Source organism: Corvus moneduloides, chromosome 6 (assembly GCF_009650955.1).
Source record: "Corvus moneduloides isolate bCorMon1 chromosome 6, bCorMon1.pri, whole genome shotgun sequence".
Taxonomy (NCBI): domain Eukaryota; kingdom Metazoa; phylum Chordata; class Aves; order Passeriformes; family Corvidae; genus Corvus; species Corvus moneduloides.
In genome coordinates, this window is record NC_045481.1 from 46,318,723 (window position 1) to 46,340,532 (window position 21,810).

General features: G+C 40.4%; 1 protein-coding gene across 1 annotated transcript in view; it reads right to left on the minus strand.

Annotated features, from left to right (window-relative positions):
• The window catches only part of MUC6 (mucin 6, oligomeric mucus/gel-forming), a gene marked incomplete at its 5' end in the record, with an annotated part of 43,467 nt that overhangs the window by 13,435 nt on the left and 8,222 nt on the right, over positions 1-21,810 (minus strand). The window contains 25 exons of the mRNA XM_032113176.1: positions 2,174-2,593; positions 3,764-3,997; positions 4,576-4,617; positions 5,247-5,513; positions 6,600-6,779; positions 8,081-8,128; positions 9,073-9,135; positions 9,660-9,803; positions 10,551-10,707; positions 11,128-11,367; positions 11,801-11,986; positions 12,354-12,464; positions 12,936-13,077; positions 13,831-13,982; positions 14,754-14,863; positions 14,987-15,039; positions 16,174-16,423; positions 17,067-17,199; positions 17,856-17,950; positions 18,503-18,664; positions 19,526-19,663; positions 19,928-20,000; positions 20,335-20,439; positions 20,620-20,758; positions 21,072-21,192. Of these exons, the coding sequence (XP_031969067.1) occupies positions 2,174-2,593; positions 3,764-3,997; positions 4,576-4,617; positions 5,247-5,513; positions 6,600-6,779; positions 8,081-8,128; positions 9,073-9,135; positions 9,660-9,803; positions 10,551-10,707; positions 11,128-11,367; positions 11,801-11,986; positions 12,354-12,464; positions 12,936-13,077; positions 13,831-13,982; positions 14,754-14,863; positions 14,987-15,039; positions 16,174-16,423; positions 17,067-17,199; positions 17,856-17,950; positions 18,503-18,664; positions 19,526-19,663; positions 19,928-20,000; positions 20,335-20,439; positions 20,620-20,758; positions 21,072-21,192 (3,765 nt within the window). The remainder of the gene's footprint in view (positions 1-2,173; positions 2,594-3,763; positions 3,998-4,575; positions 4,618-5,246; positions 5,514-6,599; positions 6,780-8,080; positions 8,129-9,072; positions 9,136-9,659; positions 9,804-10,550; positions 10,708-11,127; positions 11,368-11,800; positions 11,987-12,353; positions 12,465-12,935; positions 13,078-13,830; positions 13,983-14,753; positions 14,864-14,986; positions 15,040-16,173; positions 16,424-17,066; positions 17,200-17,855; positions 17,951-18,502; positions 18,665-19,525; positions 19,664-19,927; positions 20,001-20,334; positions 20,440-20,619; positions 20,759-21,071; positions 21,193-21,810) is intronic.

Here is a 21,810-nt window from a genome sequence, read left to right on the forward strand (position 1 = left end):
AAGAGGACGCTGTGTGGATGTGCATGTCTCCCTTCAAGGAAGCAGCAGAGCATTAAGGTCTGGCCACTCTGGGCCTGACATGCTGGGCAGTGTGGGGGTGACAGAGCCCCAGGGCCATACCAAATGACAACCACCTCACACTGCTGATGCAAAAAGAAGTGGGAATGGAGAGCAAATTTAAAGGAAATGTGCAAGTGGTCTGCACTGCTAGAAATGAGGAAGGGAAAAGAGAGAGCAGGGGGAAGCAGCAGGATGGATAAGACAGATCCTTACCAGGCTGTGAGGAGCTGAGCCATGTTGAGGACACAGTTGAGAAGGGAGAAGAAGCAGGAGATGGCAGCGTGCTGGTTTTGGCTGTGGTGGGTGCAGAGGACTCTGTTACAGGAGACTCCTTTGGAGCACTGGTGGTAGGGGAAGAGGGCTTGGGCCTCAGGGTTGTAGGTGTAGGCCTGGGGCTGGTGCCTGGAGCTGCTGTGGAGGAGACTGTGGAAGTGGTGGCAGTGGATGGCAGCCGGGTGCTGAGGGGGCTGCTTGGGGCAGGTGGAGAGCTGAGATGTGGAGATGCTGTCTCCAGAGGCACTTCTGTGGAGACAGAGGTCCTGGAGGTGCTGCTGATGGAGGTGGTGGCCGTGGTCTTGTGTGTGCTCAGAGGTGGCACAATGTGTGGCACAGTGGACTGTTCATGGGTGAAGGCTGCTGGGAGGAAAGCACAGGTCAGCTGAGGATGGGGGCCGGAGGGGAAAGCAAAGAAGGTTGGGACAAGCACCATACTGGGGGAATAAGGCCAACTAGAATTTCTGTACTGCACTGTGTATTTGCAGGAAATGGGGATGAGTAGGACTGTGGGTCTTGTCCATAAGCTTCTGCCTAGTTGCTCCCCTAAAAAGGAAGGAAGAAGAGAGGGTGCCTTCCTAAGGGGCAAAATCTCTCTGCTTCTTCCTGGAACAAGGCCCTTTCTGAATGTGCAGGTCCTTCAAGGAATAGGCAATGTGTAAGGACTTCCATAACTACCATAGGGGTAGGCCATTCTACATGGGAGAGACCTTTTGGGCATGGCCATACCAAGAAACAGCCATACTACTGTGCTGATGTGAAAAGAAATGGGAATGGAGAGCAAAACCTAAAACTGTACAAGCAACCTGCTCTGCTAGGAAAGAAGATGGGAAAAGGGAGAGCAGGGGGAAGCAGCAGGATGGATAAGACAGATCCTTACCAGGCTGTGAGGAGCTGAGCCATGTTGAGGACACAGTTGAGAAGGGAGAAGAAGCAGGAGATGGCAGCGTGCTGATTTTGGCTGTGGTGGGTGCAGAGGACTCTGTTACAGGAGACTCCTTTGGAGCACTGGTGGTAGGGGAAGAGGGCTTGGGCCTGAGGGTTGTAGGTGTAGGCCTGAGGCTGGTGCCTGGAGCTGCTGTGGAGGAGACTGTGGAAGTGGTGGCAGTGGATGGCAGCCGGGTGCTGAGGGGGCTGCTGGGGGCAGGGGGAGAGCTGGGATGTGGAGATGCTGTCTCCAGAGGCACTTCTGTGCTGCTTGGTGGGCTGCTCCCTGTGGAGACAGAGGTCTTGGAGGTGCTGCTGATGGAGGTGGTGGCCGTGGTCTTGTGTGTGCTCAGAGGTGGCACAATGTGTGGCACAGTGGACTGTTCATGGGTGAAGGCTGCTGGGAGGAAAGCACAGGTCAGCTGAGGATGGGGGCCGGAGGGGAAAGCAAAGAAGGTTGGGACAAGCACCATACTGGGGGAATAAGGCCAACTAGAATTTCTGTACTGCACTGTGTATTTGCAGGAAATGGGGATGAGTAGGACTGTGGGTCTTGTCCATAAGCTTCTGCCTAGTTGCTCCCCTAAAAAGGCAGGAAGCAGAGAGGGTGCCTTCCTAAGGGGCAAAATCTCTCTGCTTCTTCCTGGAACAAGGCCCTTTCTGAATGTGCAGGTCCTTCAAGGAATAGGCAATGTGTAAGGACTGCCCCACAAGACTGGAAGGCCATTCTACATGGGAGAGACCTTTTGGGCATGGCCATACCAAGAAACAGCCATACTACTGTGCTGATGTGAAAAGAAATGGGAATGGAGAGCAAAACCTAAAACTGTACAAGCAACCTGCTCTGCTAGGAAAGAAGATGGGAAAAGGGAGAGCAGGGGGAAGCAGCAGGATGGATAAGACAGATCCTTACCAGGCTGTGAGGAGCTGAGCCGTGTTGAGGACACAGTTGAGAAGGGAGAAGAAGCAGGAGATGGCAGCGTGCTGGTTTTGGCTGTGGTGGGTGCAGAGGACTCTGTTACAGGAGACTCCTTTGGAGCACTGGTGGTAGGGGAAGAGGGCTTGGGCCTCAGGGTTGTAGGTGTAGGCCTGGGGCTGGTGCCTGGAGCTGCTGTGGAGGAGACTGTGGAAGTGGTGGCAGTGGATGGCAGCCGGGTGCTGAGGGGGCTGCTGGGGGCAGGTGGAGAGCTGGGATGTGAAGATGCTGTCTCCAGAGGCACTTCTGTGGAGACAGAGGTCCTGGAGGTGCTGCTGATGGAGGTGGTGGCCGTGGTCTTGTGTGTGCTCAGAGGTGGCACAATGTATGGCACAGTGGACTGTTCATGGGTGAAGGCTGCTGGGAGGAAAGCACACATCAGTTGTATGTTGCTGGCTTATGTGAAGTTGGGTGATACTGACTTCTGTTTTGGAGGCTTTGTGCTCGCCAGTCATGGGCCAGGATGGGAGGCGTAGGTCCCACTAAATTGGGTTGATAGTGGGGGTTTTTTTCAGTTAATAAACCGTCCATTATGCTAAATACGTTCCATTCTGTCCTGCTTCTCTTTTGTACGTGCTTGCTGTTGACCATTTTGAAGATTGACCTCTAGCACTTTATCTCATCTCCCTCTTCCTGGAACAGGTATCACTTGTTTACCAGTAGTTTAGAACTGGCTGGCTACAGAGTCTGCTGCAAGGGATCTATGCGAGAGCTGTGGCTACTGAAGAGATAGGGATATATTGGCCAGGTGTGACTCTTATCTCTTTCATGACCAGAGCACTCACCTGTTACTACTTTAGTAGTTGGTGTCTTAGCTCTGGTTGGCTCCCTTGCTACAAAGAAAGGGATGAGAGAAAAGAATGGTTGAATCTTGGGAAGGATTCTTGGCAAAGCATGTTGTGGCATCTCCCCAAAGAAGGATCAACACTGCGACAACTCTGGCATGTGGGTCTAATTGAGAGAACTTTAGCAGGGAGTTGGGTGGACACTTTCTTGCCCACCCTCCACTGGTCATTCTTGCACTCGGGGTCAGCACTGGTCAGTGAGGTCATATTTGTTGAACTGCACTTTTCATGGGTGTGCCAGCACCCGCGCTGCCTTTGGCTGGAGATGATGCCTTGGGTTATGCCTCTCACTCAAAACTGTCCTGAGCTGTGGAGATGTGTTTCCAGTTTCCCTGCCTTTTCTTCCCCCCTGCCCCACTGTGCATTCTCAGGGCAGCACTGTAAGAAGAGAGAGGTGTGTTAGGTTGTGTCTGATCGGTAGCTGTAGGGCAGGAACTCATGGGTGCCTGTACCCTGATAGAGGCCTGTGCCCCAGAGCCAAGCCCTGAAGCTGCAGGGAGGAGGCTGCGACATGGTCGCGTGTGGGTCAGTCCCAGGACCTGCCTGCGTCCTATGGCAGTGGCAGGGGGAATTAAGAATGAGTACCAAAACTGAGGCCTTTGTGGGATGTGCTGATTAGGAGAGAAGGGTGGGAGCTAGAAGAAGCAGGCAGAGCAGCAGGAAGGGCAGGAGGGAGCCTTACCAGGATATGATGTTCGCAGTTGGGTTGAGGAGAGAGAAGCAGCAGATGAGGCTAAGGTGACAGGCAAAGAGCTGGAGCTTGGAAATGTCCTTGTCAGTGGAACTCCTGGGCTGGTGGCAGGGCTGGTCTCTCTTGGGACAGAGGTGCTGCTGGTGGATGTGGCAGGAGTTGCCTGTGTCTGTGTGACAAGGTGCTGCACAGGCTGTGTCAACGTTGTTCTTATGTGGGTGACAACTACAGAGAGAAAAGCACAAGTTGATTGAGGGTGGCAGGGCAAGAGGGGCAGGCAAAGGAGGTAGGCAATTCCCACGCAGAAGCCCCAGGGCATCACCCTAGGGCTTAGAAAGGCATAAGTAGACCCAACTGACTCTTACTGGTTTGAAGCTGGCTAGGCACCAAGCCCCAGGAGATCTGTTATTTTTCATAAGGGGAAATAAAGATTATTGAGGAAAATGGGAAAAGAATAATGATAAATAATAAAACCTCTCACTGTGGAGAGAAACCAAGCACCATTGTCTTAGCAGCTTGTCCATCAACTATGTTTCAACCTACTACACTTGACAGGAGGGAGAAGTGGGCCAGTGGCTCCCCCTCAAAAAATATGGAGCAAAAACTGCGTCTGAAGGCTACCCTCTGACAATTTAACACTCCCTGCCTTTTTCTGAAGCTCCCAAGGAAAGAAGAGCCTTGTTGGACGCACGTGTTTCCCCTCTCAGGTATTCCAGACTGGGCAAGAGCGTCATCTGGAAAAGCTGGGGTAAAGTGAAGCAGAGTCTTAGGCCAAGGGCTTCTCTCTACTCTCTTTTACTCACCTTCTGGATAGTGCAGAGTTGTTGCTTGAGTTCCCTCACTCTCTGTGAAGTAAGAATGAATATTAGTAATGGTTGGAAGCTGGTAAGGTTCCTAGAGGAAGCTGTAATTGCTTGCACAAGACGACCCAGACGTATGCACCCCAACAGTTCTTTGTGAGAGAGACCTGGATTTGGGAAAGAGTATACAGCTGCCCTCCCACTACAGTAGACTTCCCACCACACACTGTCCCAGCCTATGCTGTCAGTTGCTAACCTAGTAATTCATGTTGCCCCACAGCCTCAGAGGAGACCATCCTTGTATACTGAGTGTCAGACATTCAAAAAGGTTAAATTTTTTGGGGGGAGTATTTGTTACAATGGCTAGGGGAAATATATCTTCTGTGGTCTGTGAGTTTTCAAGAACCTGCTTTGCAGCATAGAGAGATTTTGTCTAAATTTGGAGGAAATGTTTGAAAAGAAATGTTAGCTTTAACATCATATTTGGATGTCAGATGCTTGCTCTGTTGGCAATACAAATTTCCATTTTAATCACATTTCTTATCCATGTCCTTTCCTGTCTATTTGCAATGTTAAGACCACTAGTAAGAATGTTTGAGTTTTTTATAAGGATTATATTGATATATGTCTTGAGCGATGGCTTCACCTAACAGATACAAAAAAGTGCTCTTTACCTGCTGTTGTTAGTTTGGGCTGGCTGAAAGTTGTGGTTTGAGTAGGTATTGAGGAGGTTGCCATTTCCTTTTTGGTGGTGGTCTTGAAGGGTGATGAGGTGACCCTTACTTGTTCTGTCTCTGTTGAAGCAGCAGTTGATGAGGCAGCAGGTGATGAGGGAACAGACTTTGGAGTAGTGCCCATGGTTCTTTTCATTGAGGTAGTTACGGAAGGGGCAGTGATGGTTGTAGTCATGTTTGGTGTGGTAAAAATTGATGTTGTATGTTCTTTTGGAGTAAAGGTAAAAAATATAATGTAACCAATTCACAGAAAAATTAAACCCAGATAAATTATAAAAATATACTCATATTTTAGAGATAATTTTTCACCTTATTTTTTGAATATTTTCAGTATGACTGTTGTGTTCATGTTCTCATAAGCTTACCAAATATTTCTGTACTTATATTTGTTTTCTATTGCCTCATGTCTGTCTTTGTTCTCATTTCCTGTATTTTCCTGTATTAGATTTGTTTAATATAATTTTTCCTAAGAAGTTAGCTTTGTTATGACTTTGGATAAAGTCTATATGGGCTTTGTCCACGGGCTTTTATTGTGTTCCAAATCAGCCACGGTTGCAGCTTTCTGTAACATGCATTGAAAAGCTAAATAACATCATACTATAGACTTTCCTTGTCCCAGTGCACAAACCATGTCACAATGTCAGCTTTCGCGTGTTTTGACTCCTTTGGGACCTATTTTTAACTCTGCTTTCCCTGACAGCCAAGGTCCAAGACAGTTTATTAGTTGAAGTGCATGTTGGTGTGAGGCTAAATGAGGCTCCACAAGCCATAGAATCAGAAAGTAATATTTGTTGGCAGAGTCACCCTCCAGAGAGCAGGACTTTAGAAGCCTAGACAAAGCTGCTACACTGAAACCTGTGTGACTCTGCTTTGGGGCTTGCTTACATGATTTGGAGCCAATAGATTGGGTGCTCCTTGAACTCCATAAATGAACCAGTGGAAAAGAGACTGAACCTGAGCTAACAAACCCAGCTGGAGCTGGGCTGGCTCACTGCTTATAGAACTTCTAATTGCATTTCTCAAATAAATCACACAAGTGACTTTTGGTTGTGTTTTTAACCTAATACCTACCTACCTTTATCTTTTCATGCACTTTCGATCTACACTTCTGAACATGTCTAGTTTACAAACTCCTTTCTGGAAGCCTGCTTTGCCTGCTTCATGATTTGGAGTCTAATGCTTGGATGTTGTATGAATTTAAAATGCATTCCCAGGAGTGGTATCTCAAATATGTACAGAGGTATAGAGCAAGTTTACCATAATTTATTTTAGACAATAACACTAAAAACCTACCAGTTGTTGACTTTATTGTGACAAGAGGTTGTGAGGGTGAAGTTCTTGGAACTGTAATTTTTGCAGTTATTGTTGGATTTGTAGTCTCAGTTGCTACAGTTGTTGTGGAAGAAGTACTAGGTACTGTTGGTAGGGTGCTTGTGGTAGAGCTCCTTGTTACTTTAGGCTGCACTGTTGTTACTAAGAGAAAAAATCAAAACCAAAGGATAAGAAATAGTTCTCAATAATTTGATAATAGCATACCTATATAAATTGAAATTATTTTAAAGTAAAGACACTGTTTTTATAGCTATTATCAGTAGCTACTATTAAAACCCATTACCTTTTAGATTAAACCTTTAAAAGCAGTTATCCATTGCTTCCTCTGCTATTATGTGCAGTGAATACATTAAACAGGTATTCTTGGAGATGCTTTATACCTATTTCTTTACTTTAAAGTGAATTTGGCACAAATACTTGTGCATATCAGCAGAGATGGAACACTATTCCATTCTGGAATACTATTTCCAATAGTATCCATAATTTTATTATTCACACAACTCACAGTGTAAAATTTTCCAATACCATCTGTCTTCAGGGAAATTAATGACATTTCTAACAAATTTAAGATCAGCATATATAGATTCCTTTCCTGTATCAGGTTATAGGGATTTGGTATAGTCAGCCACACATTTCCATCAAGACTTTCTTCAGTTGTTGAAATGTTTTATGGCCAGTCACTACTAAGACTGGGATAAAATATTTGTGGGATCTTTTTCATCATAGAATGGCTTGGGTTGGCAGAGACCATTAAAGATAATCAAGACTGCTCCCTCTGCAATGAGCAGGGATATCTTCAGCTAGATCAGGTTGCTCAAAGGCCTATCCAGCCTGACTTGAATGCTTCCAAGTAAGGGGATTCAACAGCCTCTCTGGGCAACATTTTCCAGTGTTTTACCACCCTCGTCATAAACAATTTCTTCCTTATATCTAGTCTGAATCTACTCTCTTCTGCTTTAAAACCATTTTCCTTGTCTCATTAAAATAGGCCCTACTAAAAAGTCTGTCCCCATCTTTCTTACAAACCTCATTCAAGTATTGAAAGGCCACAATGAGGTCTCCATGGAGCCCTTTCCTCCCCAGGCTGAACAACCCCAGATCTCGGCCTTTCATCACAGGAGAATTGTTCCAGCCCTCTGGTCATTTTTGTGACCCTCCTCTGTCGTTCTTGAACTGAGGACTACAGAGCTGGACACAGCATTCCCGGTGGGCTTTCATCAGAGTAGAGGGTACAGTTCCCTCCCACGACCTGCTGGCCACACAGCTTTTGATACAGCCCAGGCTATTATGGTACCAGGGTATTTTTCATCATTTCATCTTATGCATGGGAAACTGCTAATGCTACTCTATTACACAGAAAAGGATATTACTGACCTTATAAACGCTTATCAGGACATAGTATCAGTGTGTAAGTACCAGTTTGGTCAACTGTGTACACTAACCTGGTGAAGGTGAAGATGGTTCAGGTGTGGTGGTAATGTTTGCTTGTCCTATTACATAAAGGCAAAACAGGTTAAATTTGTGAATAAAAGCATACTAAAATATCCCCAAAAAGGCAAATCTCAGATTGGAATTATGTTAATTACTGAGGTATTCCTGAAAATGTTTAATGTTACATATTTCAGTGGTAAAATTCACATCGAAGGACTTAATTACAAAGAAATCCATACATGTCATTATAATAATGAACACTAGTAAGTTTTTGCTATCATTCTTATGACTTTTATGCTTAAAGACACCTCAGTTTTCAGGGATAGTAGAATATGGTTTCATACGTAAAGGAGATCACTAGCTGAGATCCTGGTTACACAAGTCAGAATTTTGTAATATGAGAAAAATTGTTCTTAAGGTTTTTTTTTACATCTGCATGAAAATCCAAACTGTCCAGCTAGAGTCTATCCAAAACATTATTTAATAAGATAGGTTTTCATGGAAATAAACCATATGGTAATAACTCTCCAGTTAATTAAAAAAAAAAAATCTCTAAAAAGATATTTACTGAGTCCAGTAGCTACATCTGCTCTTCTTCTACACATTCTCTTTTTCTGTGATATGTGTTGAATACCTCAGAGACTCACAGCTCTGCTGGGCCTGTGTCTCCCACAGATTAGAACACCAATACACTTTCAGGAAGACCCACCTTTTGAGAAGTACTCACATTTATAATGAACATAACTTCTCATGTTGCTAACAAAAACCAGTCAGGTTCATCCAGGTTCTGTATTATAGCATTGACTACCCTAATCCTACTTTTAATTATTTTTTTTTCATTCCTTTATTTTACAAGCAGTATAGCAATGGGATTATTTTGAAAGGAATTTATGTTTAGATGAGCACTCATTTATGGAGAGGTACTAGAAAAATATCTTCGTGAGTCTCTGCAAATATTGTAGTATGGACTTCAAGTTACTGTGGAGAAAGAAATGCTGCTTACCACATGGCATGCACCTTTCCTCCTCATGGTCAAAGTATTCATCATGAGAGCAGTTGTAGCAACCTGAAGAAAGGAGAAGTTTGTTTTACATTTCTCAGAGAAAGGCAATTAATTTTTACTATTTATAATTGAATATATTATATTTCTGTTACTAAAAAATCGTATCGATTGCAACACCATCTATTCAGGTAAGTACTTCTGACATCATTCTCAGAAGAAGGTTTTATCTATGTAGGAATTTATTTGGTTTCTCCAACTATATCAATTTGTTTAATAAAAATATTAATTGCTGTCTCCACAGGTTTTCTTTCCTAAGTACAGTGTTATCAGTTAATACCAATTTTGATTTGGTGCAAGTATTTCTCTTCCAGATAGGCTGAGACTGACATAAAGCTAAATGTAGTACAGCTACTGAGTTGATTATGTATTTAAAACACTACTGGTAAAGGAAAGATCAGCAAAATTTCTTCAAATATGACATCAATTAGATTACCATTATTCAACTGTGGTATGACATTTAAAAAAACCAGCATTGAAAATAATTATTATGTTCCTGTTTCCTGGTTTACGGTAGTAGAAGCTATTACCTTCAATATTGACATATTTGTAGTTTTGATTTGGACAGTTACAAGGCCTGTAGTGCCAGGTGCATTTGTCATCATTGTAGCCATGGGAAAAAGCATCATCAATTCCTGTTCTTGTATGAGAATTGTAATACTCACAATAGACAGCTAAAAAAGGGAAAAGCAAGAGACAAGTCAGATTAATTTCTTTTCAAATTAATGGCATGCTATTTTCAAAGTACTAGAAGGAGGTCAAAATAATTAACAGTTGGAATTAAAAAAAACTTCACTGAAGTGATTAGCGTCTAATGTAAATTTATATTTTAACTCTAGGAAGTCAGTTTCTTTTTTGCAAATACAGTATGCAGGCATTTCCACAGCTTTTAATGCACAATATATTGAAATATGGAAACAAAACCATCAAAGATGACAACTCTAATATTAATTTAAAGCATGTTGATCCTCTTTGTTTCCTCTATATGTGCTGTTCTGGAACACCTTGATGTCTTTTTCCTGTTTTACAGTGTTCCAGCCAACACAGCTGTCTTCATTCCCTTGACATCCACACAGAAGGTGATTTCATCATAGCTCAAATGAAAAATTTTTTTACAATTTCATACTTTCTCTGCTGCCAAACTCACAGTGCATTATACAATGATAGCAGAAGAAACAGTCTGCTTTCTGTGACCACATTATTTTCTCTCTCATTACTCCATGGTAAAAAGAGTTAAACTATTTTGGTTAATTAGCAGAAAAGTACAGATTTCAAAACCCAGCTGACTGAGGTCAACTCTTTGCCCACAGAGAAAATGCAAACTTAGAGGTGGTTATTAATTAGTTATCTATGTTTCCATATGAATATGCTGACAATAAAAATCTCTTAAGCCTGTTTAAGGAGAGCTTAAAGGAACTTACGACAGAACTCGGGGGTCCTCCAGTCAATGCAGACACCTTTTTCCAAGCACACCATGGCATAGACTGCGATGGCGTCACACATGCACTGACAGTCCCCTCCAATGTCACATCCACAGGAGTCTCGGACACAGGCCTCATAGTAGGGCATCCGATTCACCTGCAGGGCAAAAGGAAGGGATTCATTTCCAAGATGATTTTGTGCCTATTATACTCTAGGTGTATGCATAACCACTGCAACATTATCCACATTTCTCACTGGTTTTCACCACCTGAAAATGCATGGATCAATATCAGGCATCACCAACAGACTGACTAATAATTCCTGATTCTTAAGTCTTCATTCGTTTTTCACTCTTGTAGTTTTAACTAATCAGTTAATACCATACCTAGTTTTTGTATTTATTTGCTGGTGAAGAGCAAGTTAAAAAAAAAAAAATTAATATAAATGTGAGCCACAGAAAATTTTAAATGTATTTTATTGAAACATTTTGACGAACAGTAAACCACCTGGAGTGTGAACATTTGGAAGAATAGAGATTATGCCTATAAATAAAAAGAAGAGCAAATAAATTCTTACCTTATTGTGACAGGCAGAAAAAACGTGGCTGTTGATGATGGAACATGTCTTTTCTGCCCATGCTTTACGGTAAGGGTTCTTGCTACAGGGGTCCACTACAAAGTACACATCCCCACAGAGAGGATTCTCTTTCCAAGAGTTGACAAATTCCAACTCGTTTGATGCCACATACTTGCTTCGAGTTTCAAAGTCATCCTTCATGTTGCCATTATAGTTCCCACACAAACCACAGATCGTTTCCTAGATTCAATGAAAGCACCAGCATCAGTTCAGCAAGTTGCAATTCTCACCTTTCCTTTTGATTACTGATGATTTCCTGTGCTTTAGGAGTGAATGTCATCTACAAATACTCTCTTGTACATTCTTAGTGTCTTGTGCATGGGTTTCTCCTCTAAACTGTATAAACTGTTGTCATTTAAAGATCAAATTCAAACATGCAGTTGCATAAATTACAAACACTTAGCTCAAAAATTTCCTGAATTTAGTACAGAAATCCCTTAAAAGTCAGCCTCTTGTGAAGGTCTCTGCTGTTTTGGAAATAATGATAAAAATGAATTTCTAGTAGCATTTCTGGAAAACCTTTGCCATCATAGAGATTTAAGGCAACTGTGATCAAATGTGCAGTTCAATCTGAATTGAAGGACACTTTACTGAGGAAGTTATTCTGCAATACCTGTGTTTCTCTGGAGATCTTGATGAAGAAGTTCATATGCTTATTCCAAATAAGGGTCATGTTGTATTTTCCTGGGATAATGACATCAAACATCAGGTGAAGGGCGTTCTTTTTCACTTTGTACTGTACACCAGGATTTTCCCCAGAAATAGCGAAGGTTTCATCTCTCAGTATGATTGTCAGATTCTGGAAGAAAATTTATGTGAAAGTTATAACTTACCAAGTTTCAGTATTTTCCTTGCTGAAGTTCAGATGCTGTGATACTACAGCAGGAAATCAGTATCTTTTGACTGAGCAATTCACTGCAGAGTAAGCTTCAAAATTTCCTGGCTTTGACACAGGCAAGAGTCTTGGAGAACAAAACACAACATGAGAATTAAAAAAACTCAAGCAAACAACTATGGCATTTCCTACTAAAACCAAGGCTCTAGTTTTAGCACATGATTTCACTTAGAAGACCATCTCTTCTAAGATACAGCCAAAGCTTCCAAAAATTAAGAAAACCTGGTCTTAAAATCTATTCAGCTGGATAATGGCAGAAAGAAGAGCTTACCCCAAGGTAAATGCTGATGGATCTGGAGCACGTAACTCCTGATTTCCCACAGATGACATTCTCAGTAACAATTTTGAAAGAGGAAACAGGTCTGTTAACACTGCAGCCATCCTAAAAAAAAACCCAAAACAAACAACAAGAAGCACAAAAGCCCAGTAGACTCTCTGTCTGAAGTCTTCCAAGTTAAAACATAAAACTATAAGAAAATACAGGATGCTTAAAATGTCACGACTAATTCTGTTTGTTTTGGGAGGTGATGACCTCTGCTTTGCTGGTCAAACTGACATAACTTCCCTAAAAGTCATATTTGTTTAGTACAGAATACAATGACTATTTAAATATATTATTTAAAAATCTAAAATTGGTTATAATTGCATGAAAAATATGGTTTTTTAGAAGTAAAATATTTTTATTCTAAGTGTTGAAATAAATGTAATATATAGAAACTCAGTAAGGGGTTATAAAAATTCAAAATGCTGTATTGTTTATTGATGGATCCTAGCATATTTTCATTAGTCATTTAAATCCAGCTATTTCTTGATGCTGAGATGCTGCTGAAATAACCAGGAGGAAGCGGGTTACCATAGCTAATATGTATTCACAGTTGCCATCAAACACAAAACGCTGTCCATCAAAGGTGGTGATGTGGCCCTCTCCATACAGATTACAGGTGGAGGAACACCTTGTTTTCTGAACACATTTCCATTTGCCTTTCATGCAAGTGCTGGGAGTGAGAAGAGAAATCACACTCAGATTTCAAAGAAATGCCATCTTAACCTAGTTCTTTTTATATACATCCACTTTTATTGATAACATGTTCTATTAATTAACTAATGTACACTGAGACCAAGTAACAGTTAATATAAGAACCTCATTAAAATTTGTGGACTGCTTAGAAAATGAATTCATAATAAAGAAGAAACCTTAAATAATTTTTGTGCTTCTTTTCATGAAAGAAATAGTATATAAAACCCATTTACTTTTTGCTCTTAATGAGATCAGAAATCATTGTTCTGTGTAGTTTGGGGAGTGGTGGTATTTTTTTAATAATAGATTAGTAACTGGAAAGGGAATAAAGTACTTTGAGAATGCTGCTAAACAGATGGGAATCTTTTTGGGGGTGGCTGTTTTTGTCTACAGAAAAGAAGAAAGATTGTGCCCGCATCTTTATTTAAGTAGAGTTGTTAATAATACTTGACTTTATATAATTTACAGTCACAGGCCCTACTGGCTGCGTTTATTCCTGAATGTACATAAGACAGAAATTATCCCTGAAGCTGGTACAATGACTCTTATCTATACATATATTGTCAAATGCTAAGCTTCTCTCTCTGTTAATCCTTGCACTCTGTCATGGTATTTCTTCTTTACAGCTGTTGCCATTTCCTACTCTCCTGTCAGTTAAACACTTCTTTTTATGTGGTTGTACACTTTAGTGAAACAGAGGATCTGCAATGAACAACTCCGTGATTCTTACCAGATCTCACATTCAGTCTGGATTTGTTCACCTCTTCCATAAGCAAGGCCGCCATATTCACATGGACACTCCTCAGCTGGCACACACCCACCATCAAGATTTTCATAGAGGCCATCAGCACAGACACAGCCTGACTCACACTTTGTGGGTATCTGGGAAAGGTCAACAGATTGCAAAACAAAAAGAAAAGAATGTGAGATACATTTTATCCTAGATGTGAATGGTGTCAGGAGCGAACCTGTGCTAAGTTCTGTTTTGGCTTGATTTTAGTTTTGTGATGTTCCTTGTACTAACATGCTGTCAATTGAACTAGTTTCACTGAAGCTGTAACATATACTTGTGGTGTGAGATACTAAGCATACCTGAAGACTCTGAAAAATTTATCTTCCCATCACTACCAGTCTTCCAGAAAGAGCACAACAGAATATTCTTCATATCAAGGAAGAATATCTTATGTTTCATATCTTATTGCAATTCTTCCAATTAGTCTGTTTCCTTAATATAGGCAAGCCCTATCAGGACAGCCCAGATGTTCACCTAGCCCAGGTCTCCTGCATTCTGTGAGCAACAGCAGCAGAGAGCTGAGAAAAAATAGAACAGGAAGCATAAACCCTGTATTTCCATTGACATGGAGTCACAGCTTATGGAGTACCTGAGCCAGACATGATAGCCATGTAGTTAAGAATCCTTAATGGATTTTTATTCTATTCGTTTAATTGAATTTAATTCATGCAATTAATTTCTTTAATCACTTCTTAAATACATGTACAAATTGTGTGTGCACAGCCTGATATTTAACTGTATCATGTTAGATAAAATAATTCCTTTAATTACACTAGAAGGAATGTCGTCTAGTTCTAAGTAACAACTAGAACATTCAACCTCTCTCAAAAGGATAAATATCACAGAGCTGTGAAACTCACACATTCAATTCCAGTAGCCAGCATCTGACAGGTAGGGGCACATGCAGCTCCATACTTGTTTTCTAAACTGTCAGAGCATGTTATGTATTTCTTAGGAGCTTTGCAGCTTTCTAGAAAAAAGGAAGAAAAATGAACATTGAAGAGAAAATAACATAGAAGAGAACAGTGAAGTAGTAATTTTACAACACAGAGGACAAAAAAAAGTTTCTAAGTAAACAATATCAGACCCATACCTGCAGGATTTTGAGGTTTGCCTGTGCAACTTAGCCTCCCATTAACACAATAGCTAGGGAGGAAAAAAAAAAAAAATCAATGAAAATCTCTTCTGAGAAAGAAATTTTGATGTTTTGCAAAATTGTTTGATTAGAAATGTTTCGCTCATGTTACTACCTCCTTCCCATCCTCTGAAGTGGAATATGAGTTAATTTATCTCTTCACTTTTTGTATTCTACAGTAACATCAGATTGGAAAGTGAATAATAGGCTATTATCACTATTACCACTAGTAGGCAATTGTCACTGTGAGGATGGCCTACCAAGTCATTCCAGAAGTTTGTATATAGCTAAGTGCTGTTGACAAAGTCTCCCAGTAGGAATAATCAGATCTTAACTATTATTTTCTATTTTTCTCTGTAACATTTTCAAGCTTAAGGTAAGTCAAATGCTTTCTGTTCAGTTAAGAGTATTTGTAGTCTAGAAAAGGGTAAAAAAAAAAAGTCTTGAAAAATAAACTTATGTTATTAAAAATAAAGGAGACTATACTGGTTTGGGCTGGAATGGAGTTAATTTTCTTTGTAGCAGCTCAGTGGTGTTATGTTTTGGATTTGTGACCAGGACAGTGTTGATAACACAATGTTGTTTTAGCTGGTGCTGAACAGTGTCCCAGCATTCTTGCTCCTCATGTTGTCCTGGCAGGGAGGAGGCTGAGAGTGTGAAAGCTGGGATGGGACACAGCCAGGACAGCTGACCCCACTGACCAAAGAGAGATTCCATACTATACCACATCAAGCTCAGCAGTAAAAGCTCAGGTAAAGAAGAAGGAAGGAGGGGTGTTCAGAGTTACAGCACTTGTCTTCCCAACAAACCATTATGCATGGCAAATTCATGCTTTCCTGGAAATGTCTGAATGGCTGCCTACTGACGGGAAGTTCTGAATCAGTTCCTTACTGAGCTTTGATTGTGCATGCTGCTTTGCTTATTAAATAAGCTTTTTGCTTATTATGAGTAAAGAAATTTAGTAAACTGTCTGTATCTCTACCCATAAAGCTTCTTGCTGTTGTCCTTCTGATTCTCTTCCAGATCCAGCTGGAGTAAGTGGCTGTGTGGTGCTTGCCTGCTTACTGCAGTTAACCCTCGACAGACACAGGAAGACCCCTCACCTCTGTTTTCAATTTGTTCACCTTTAAACTTGACACACTTACCAGGTGATCCCACCAGTTATTGTTGACTGGTCAGGCAGAATGTACTTCCTGTCTTCTAAGTAGCAAGGACAATGAGATTTACGAACACACTCACTCTTGTGGTTCAGGTACGTTCCTTTAGGACACTGGCAGCCTTCAACAGGAATATCAGTTGGATGGCATTCCAGGGCTCGATTGGAGAGTGACAAGCATGTCCTGTCACATGCCTGAGCGTTGTAGCTAAATGTTTGATTACCAGTACAAGTAATAGCTATAAAACAAGACAAGAGTGTATGTTAAACTTCATTTACTGATCCTCTTCCTTGTGAAAGATAATGTTCTTGTGCTCATAATGTACTGCTTCTTTTGTGTCAACAGCTTCAATGCTTAAAGCTTCCCATTGCTTCTCTTCCTGTGGATGTGGAGCTCTAGCAAAACATATTGCAGACCAAGGCTTAACACCAAACTATGCAGGTGTTTGGAGGTTTCATGCAGGTAAAATATCTTACTGCTTCTTTGTGTATCTTGGAATTTAATAATGCAAAGGGAAGCTTAGCAGAACTATCAGTGTATTTTTGAGTAACTGTGAAACCTGTGCTTATGTCTGAGTTGCAAAACAGTAAGATAAAATCTGCAGTCAGTTTTCCCTAGTTCTTTCTCTTTTTACAGGATAGCTATTTTTCTGTCTATTCTGTACATTAATTATCAAGTCCTGGAAGCATCCACATGCTCACCTTAAAGCATATGAATAATGTTTTTCATATAGTCTTGAAATAACAATCCTGTTCTGACAGACACCAGAAGGGTAGACAAAAGTTGGATATTTGTTACCCACTTTCTGCTCTTCTTTCTGATCACTATTTCCTCATTCCTCATCTGATGGCAGACCAGTTAGAGTTGGTTCAGGTACTTACTGCAATTGTCCATACTGCTTCTCCAGTTCTCAAGGACTAAGCCCATGGAACTGCACACTCGTGCATACGATCCCAGAGCAGAACAAATATAGGGAAAGGTCTCTTCATAATTACAGGCCTGGTAGACACATCTCTGAAACCCAACACATGGCGAGTACTTTGTTACTGGGGAACAGACATTTAAAAGTGCTAAACCCTAGGGGTATTTAAAAAAAACATGTGGACGTGACTTTTAGGGATGTGATTTAGCAGTGGATGTGGCATTGTTACATTTATGGTTGGACTCAATGATCTCAAAGATGTTTTCCAACCAATATTATTCTATGCTGAATTGCAGAACTAAGTCATACAAGATACATATTATTGCATAACTAAAACTGATGGAAAATATCTGAGTAACTGCACTGCTGATGTAAATAAAATATACTTAGTACCTAAAAAATGCCTTTGTTTATTTGCTGCTTCTCATTTTTATTTTTCAAAATGTTCTGTGTAGATTGGCAAATATATTGAGCTCAATTATGCACATGGTAAAATCAATACTTTGCACAGTTAAAGTTGTTGTCATGGACAACTGCAGCATGAGCAAAAATATTTTCTGATTCACAGGGATGGGACTGGTGCCTGTGACCAAAGACACTTTCAGTGTGGTGGAGACATGATTTTTCAAAACCACACCTGTTCCTAAGCTTCTCAGCATTGCTGATTCAATGCGTGGGACACCGTATATGAGTCCAATCTGGTTTATATTTGGACTCCCTCTGTACAACATCCATCATAACTTCCTACCTTGTAGAAAGGAATAGGGTTCACCACAGCATGGCATTTCTCAAACACTGTACCCTTCTTGGTAAGAATGGAGCAGTGAGTCTCAGCAGATATTTCTAATGAAAGTAAATAATAAACATTAAAAAGGGAAAGTTTGGGGGAAACTTTCAAAGAGAAATTTTTAAAATATTTGATATTTTAGGTGAACTTTTGGCAATGATGCATTGAAGAATAGGACAACTTCCTAGCTTGTTAGTTTTTAGACTCTATTCTTGTACCAGCAGTTCAGTAGAGCTTTTTTTTTTCTTTTTCACTATTTTTTTTTTTAAGGCCAATAGCAATAGAGACTTGGGAAGGCAAAGCCTGGATTTCAGTCACGGTACTGCTGAGCAAGCCTAAGACAACCGTGGACATTGCAGTTTCACTAGACAAATCACCAAACCCCTCTCATTCATCATCTCAATCCCAGATCTCTAGAATGAGACCTGATGAGCTTTCACTTGATATGTATTCTAGAAAACAGAAAAGTCTTTTTGGTGACAATTTGCGATGCTCAATCCTCTCAGTCTCTGCTTCTGTCCAGCTCTCTTATATCCCTGGTAGGGGCTTATGAAAGTGTCAGACAAAGCCAGCTGGAGAATTCATTTACCACAGCATCATCTACTTACTGTTTAGTTGGCTCAAAGCACAAGGGTCTGTCTCTCTCTCTAAGGCAGGATGGCAATTTCCTGCCCTCCAGGAATCTACAAACAGGGAGGCTGTCCCTTCAGTGATATCCATGCTGGTCATGAAGTCATCTGTAGTGTCTCCATTGTAATTGCCACACAAACCTGATAACATAGGAAATGCAAGGGATGGCTGAAAATTTAAAAATGTGTGCACAATGCCTATGTTTCACTCTATAACAGTGAGAAAATTGATTCAAAAGCTCTACATGGAGTGTCAATGAATACTCAGGTCAAGCAGCCAGAGAATCTTGATTACGTACACATTCAGTCACTGAGTCTCTGCCTCCTCAAGTAAAGAGTGTCAGCTTCTATTCAATGACAAATTCAAAAAGAGGTTGTTGTCTTGTTTTTAGAAAAAAGTAGTTTTAAACAATTTAAAAGAGAAAGACCATGAAACACTTTTGCAGTTGCATGTTTTCTTATCTATATTAAATGCATAATATCAAAGAATATGCATTTAAGCTTTCGTAAAAGCTAAAGCCTCTCTGTAATTCCCCATAACCAGAATGGAAAATATGCCTGTGTGGCTAATGTTGCTGTTCAATAAACATAAACATCTCCATCTGGTGATTACCAGCTGAGAAGCTCTTAGATTCTTAGGCTCATTGTGTTTACAGTGGTCGTGCACTACATTCAAAGAACCGTGTGCTCCAAGATGCAGAGACCACACAGACTTATTTGTTGCTCCTTCATTGTGTAGTAAAGAACATACTGAAAAAGGCACACATGAACAGAACAGAGTTGTATTATGCATGAAAAATGTGACCCATCTCATTTCTTCAATTTGTTTTAAAGTTATTAGCAGAAAACCAATTCTTAGCACATCAGTTTTCCATGCATGATCTGTTGGGGTTTTTTGAGAAAAAAATTTATTTCCTAAAAGATGAATACTAATTTCAAATACAAACTTTCAAAATTATACTCCCTACCTTTTCTCCTTTGCATGGGGACTAGATTACTTACCTAGTGTTCTGCCTTTGAATTGTGATCCAACTTTCACATAGGCCTGGAACACAGGTGATGTTTGAACTGCAAGTTCCAGCCCAAAGTTTGTATGCATTTGAACATACATGGAGGACTGTCTGAAAACAGTGATGTCTCCTGAAGGAACAAGCATGTTTAAAAATAGAGATGTTGGTGATACTGCAAGGTAACAATTTTAACACATATATAAGTGTTCTAGCACTCTGTCTACAACTCTTCTCCCACACACAACTCTCCACAGAGGAACAGATGCAGCAGGAAAGACTGTAACCTTCCTCTAAAACTCCTGGTATTAGCAATTGAGAAATTGCAAAAGATGCTGGGTTGTGTAAAACAGACATTTAATTTAATTTGGATATAACCTATATTCCCTTTTTTTACCTGATCTGTAAGGCAGCCGCTTAAGTTCATCATCATCAGTAAGGAGATCATTCTGAGAAATCACAATTTTGTCCTGTAAGAAGAGGACATGGAACCAGGAGTAATTATATTTACAGATGGTATTTATATGTTGAGCAACTATATTGTTAATGATCTATGTAAAAGAAAAAAATTAATTCAAGCATTTTCTCACGTTATAACACGCTGCTTTTAGTTTTCACTTTGAAAATACCTTCCTGATTTGATGTAACAACTGAGGTCTTTACTGTGTATGCATGAGCAGAAACATATCTTCAGTATTTATCACCCATAATTTTCAAGTGCAGGCTACTAGAAATTACTTTGAACACTTATTTTGTGAAAATAGTGATGAAATGCTGGATGGAACCTGTGGAGGGAATACCTACTTTTGTAGATTGGTAAATTATAGCACTAAGTGATGTCTCAGAATGAGAATAACCAGTCTTTTCATAAACAGCCATTAGGGTTCCATTGTGTGGCAGGCTGGAACTCTGGAGGGAAACAGAAAAGAGAAGTAAAAAGAGAAGCCTATGTCAGTATAACAATGATTTGTAGAATAAATGTGTATCTTATGAATATTTGAATACTCAGCTTGTGTTCCAATAGGAAACCAAAGACAGACTAAAATATATGTATTTGTTATTTTCTGTTTCTAGACTGCAGGAAATTACCTTCATAAGAACATAAGTGCAAACCCCATGGAATCTATATGGCCTTGAATCAAACGTGGTAACAAAGGAGCCTCCTTCCAGTGAACACCTTCCAGGGCAGGGCAAGTCTTTGCAGTTCCACTGACCCATCACACATTTACTGCAGAAACCAAAAAATTCTGTGTAAGGTTATTCTTTTCTTCACACTCTAAAAACTCAGCTACTTCCTAGTAATGGAATATGTCATTTTTTTCACTTCTCTCCTTATGCTTTCTATGCTTTGATTTTCTTTGTCTATGTATATCAGTTGAAGTCGCTCATCTTAATTCCAAGTTGCAGAACTCTTGTATGGATTGTCAGTAAACTTTCCTGAATCGTGAAAGGTGCTGCCCTTCAAAAGGTTAGGCAGAATTTTCCAATTTTTTGGTGAAGGTACTCTTCATTCTCTCATGGAAGTACCTGTTGGTACTCACCAAGTCCTACAAGCTGCTTTCATTGTCTCACCAGGAGCATATGTTTTCCCATTCAGTGTACATGGACACTGGCTTATGTGAACACATGTCCGATTCTTTGAGATGTCATCAAGAACAGTTCCTGCCAAAGAAGATAAACAAAATATTTTTCCTCATCCTCACTTAGCACTACAGTTATTATGGCTTGAATGCTTTCTGAAATTAGCTTGAGAATGCTATTCTTGCATAGCCAGTGCCCATACTTGGAGATGTAACATGCAGGAAATTTTCTCCTAATTAAATAAAACTGAGTCTTCACAAGTGACAAAGGCTTTTGGCTACTTTGTCATATGAAAGTGCAGCCAATTGTCCTATTTTGACATGCAAATGATTGTAATAATCACAATTTCTGTAGCAAGTTCATCTTGAACTATTTTAAAGGCAATTTACAAAATGCCCATAATATTGCAGAAATCCTCTGAGGGAGGCATGCTACCTCTTCCTGGTGCCTGATCAATGTATATTTTAATGAAGAACTTTAAGCAGATGGCATATCATTATCCCATCACAAATCATGGTCTTGTGAGGAAAATGTTTTCATAGCTCTGTTCTTGCAAAGAGTGACCAACCATCTTTGGAGGACCGTGATTACTCAAAACTCCAGTTACATTATGTTACCTGAGAAAGCAGTACAATGCCTTGAAATGCACAGCTAGTTCATTATTAAGCAGTCTATTCCACTTGACTGGATATGTGCAAA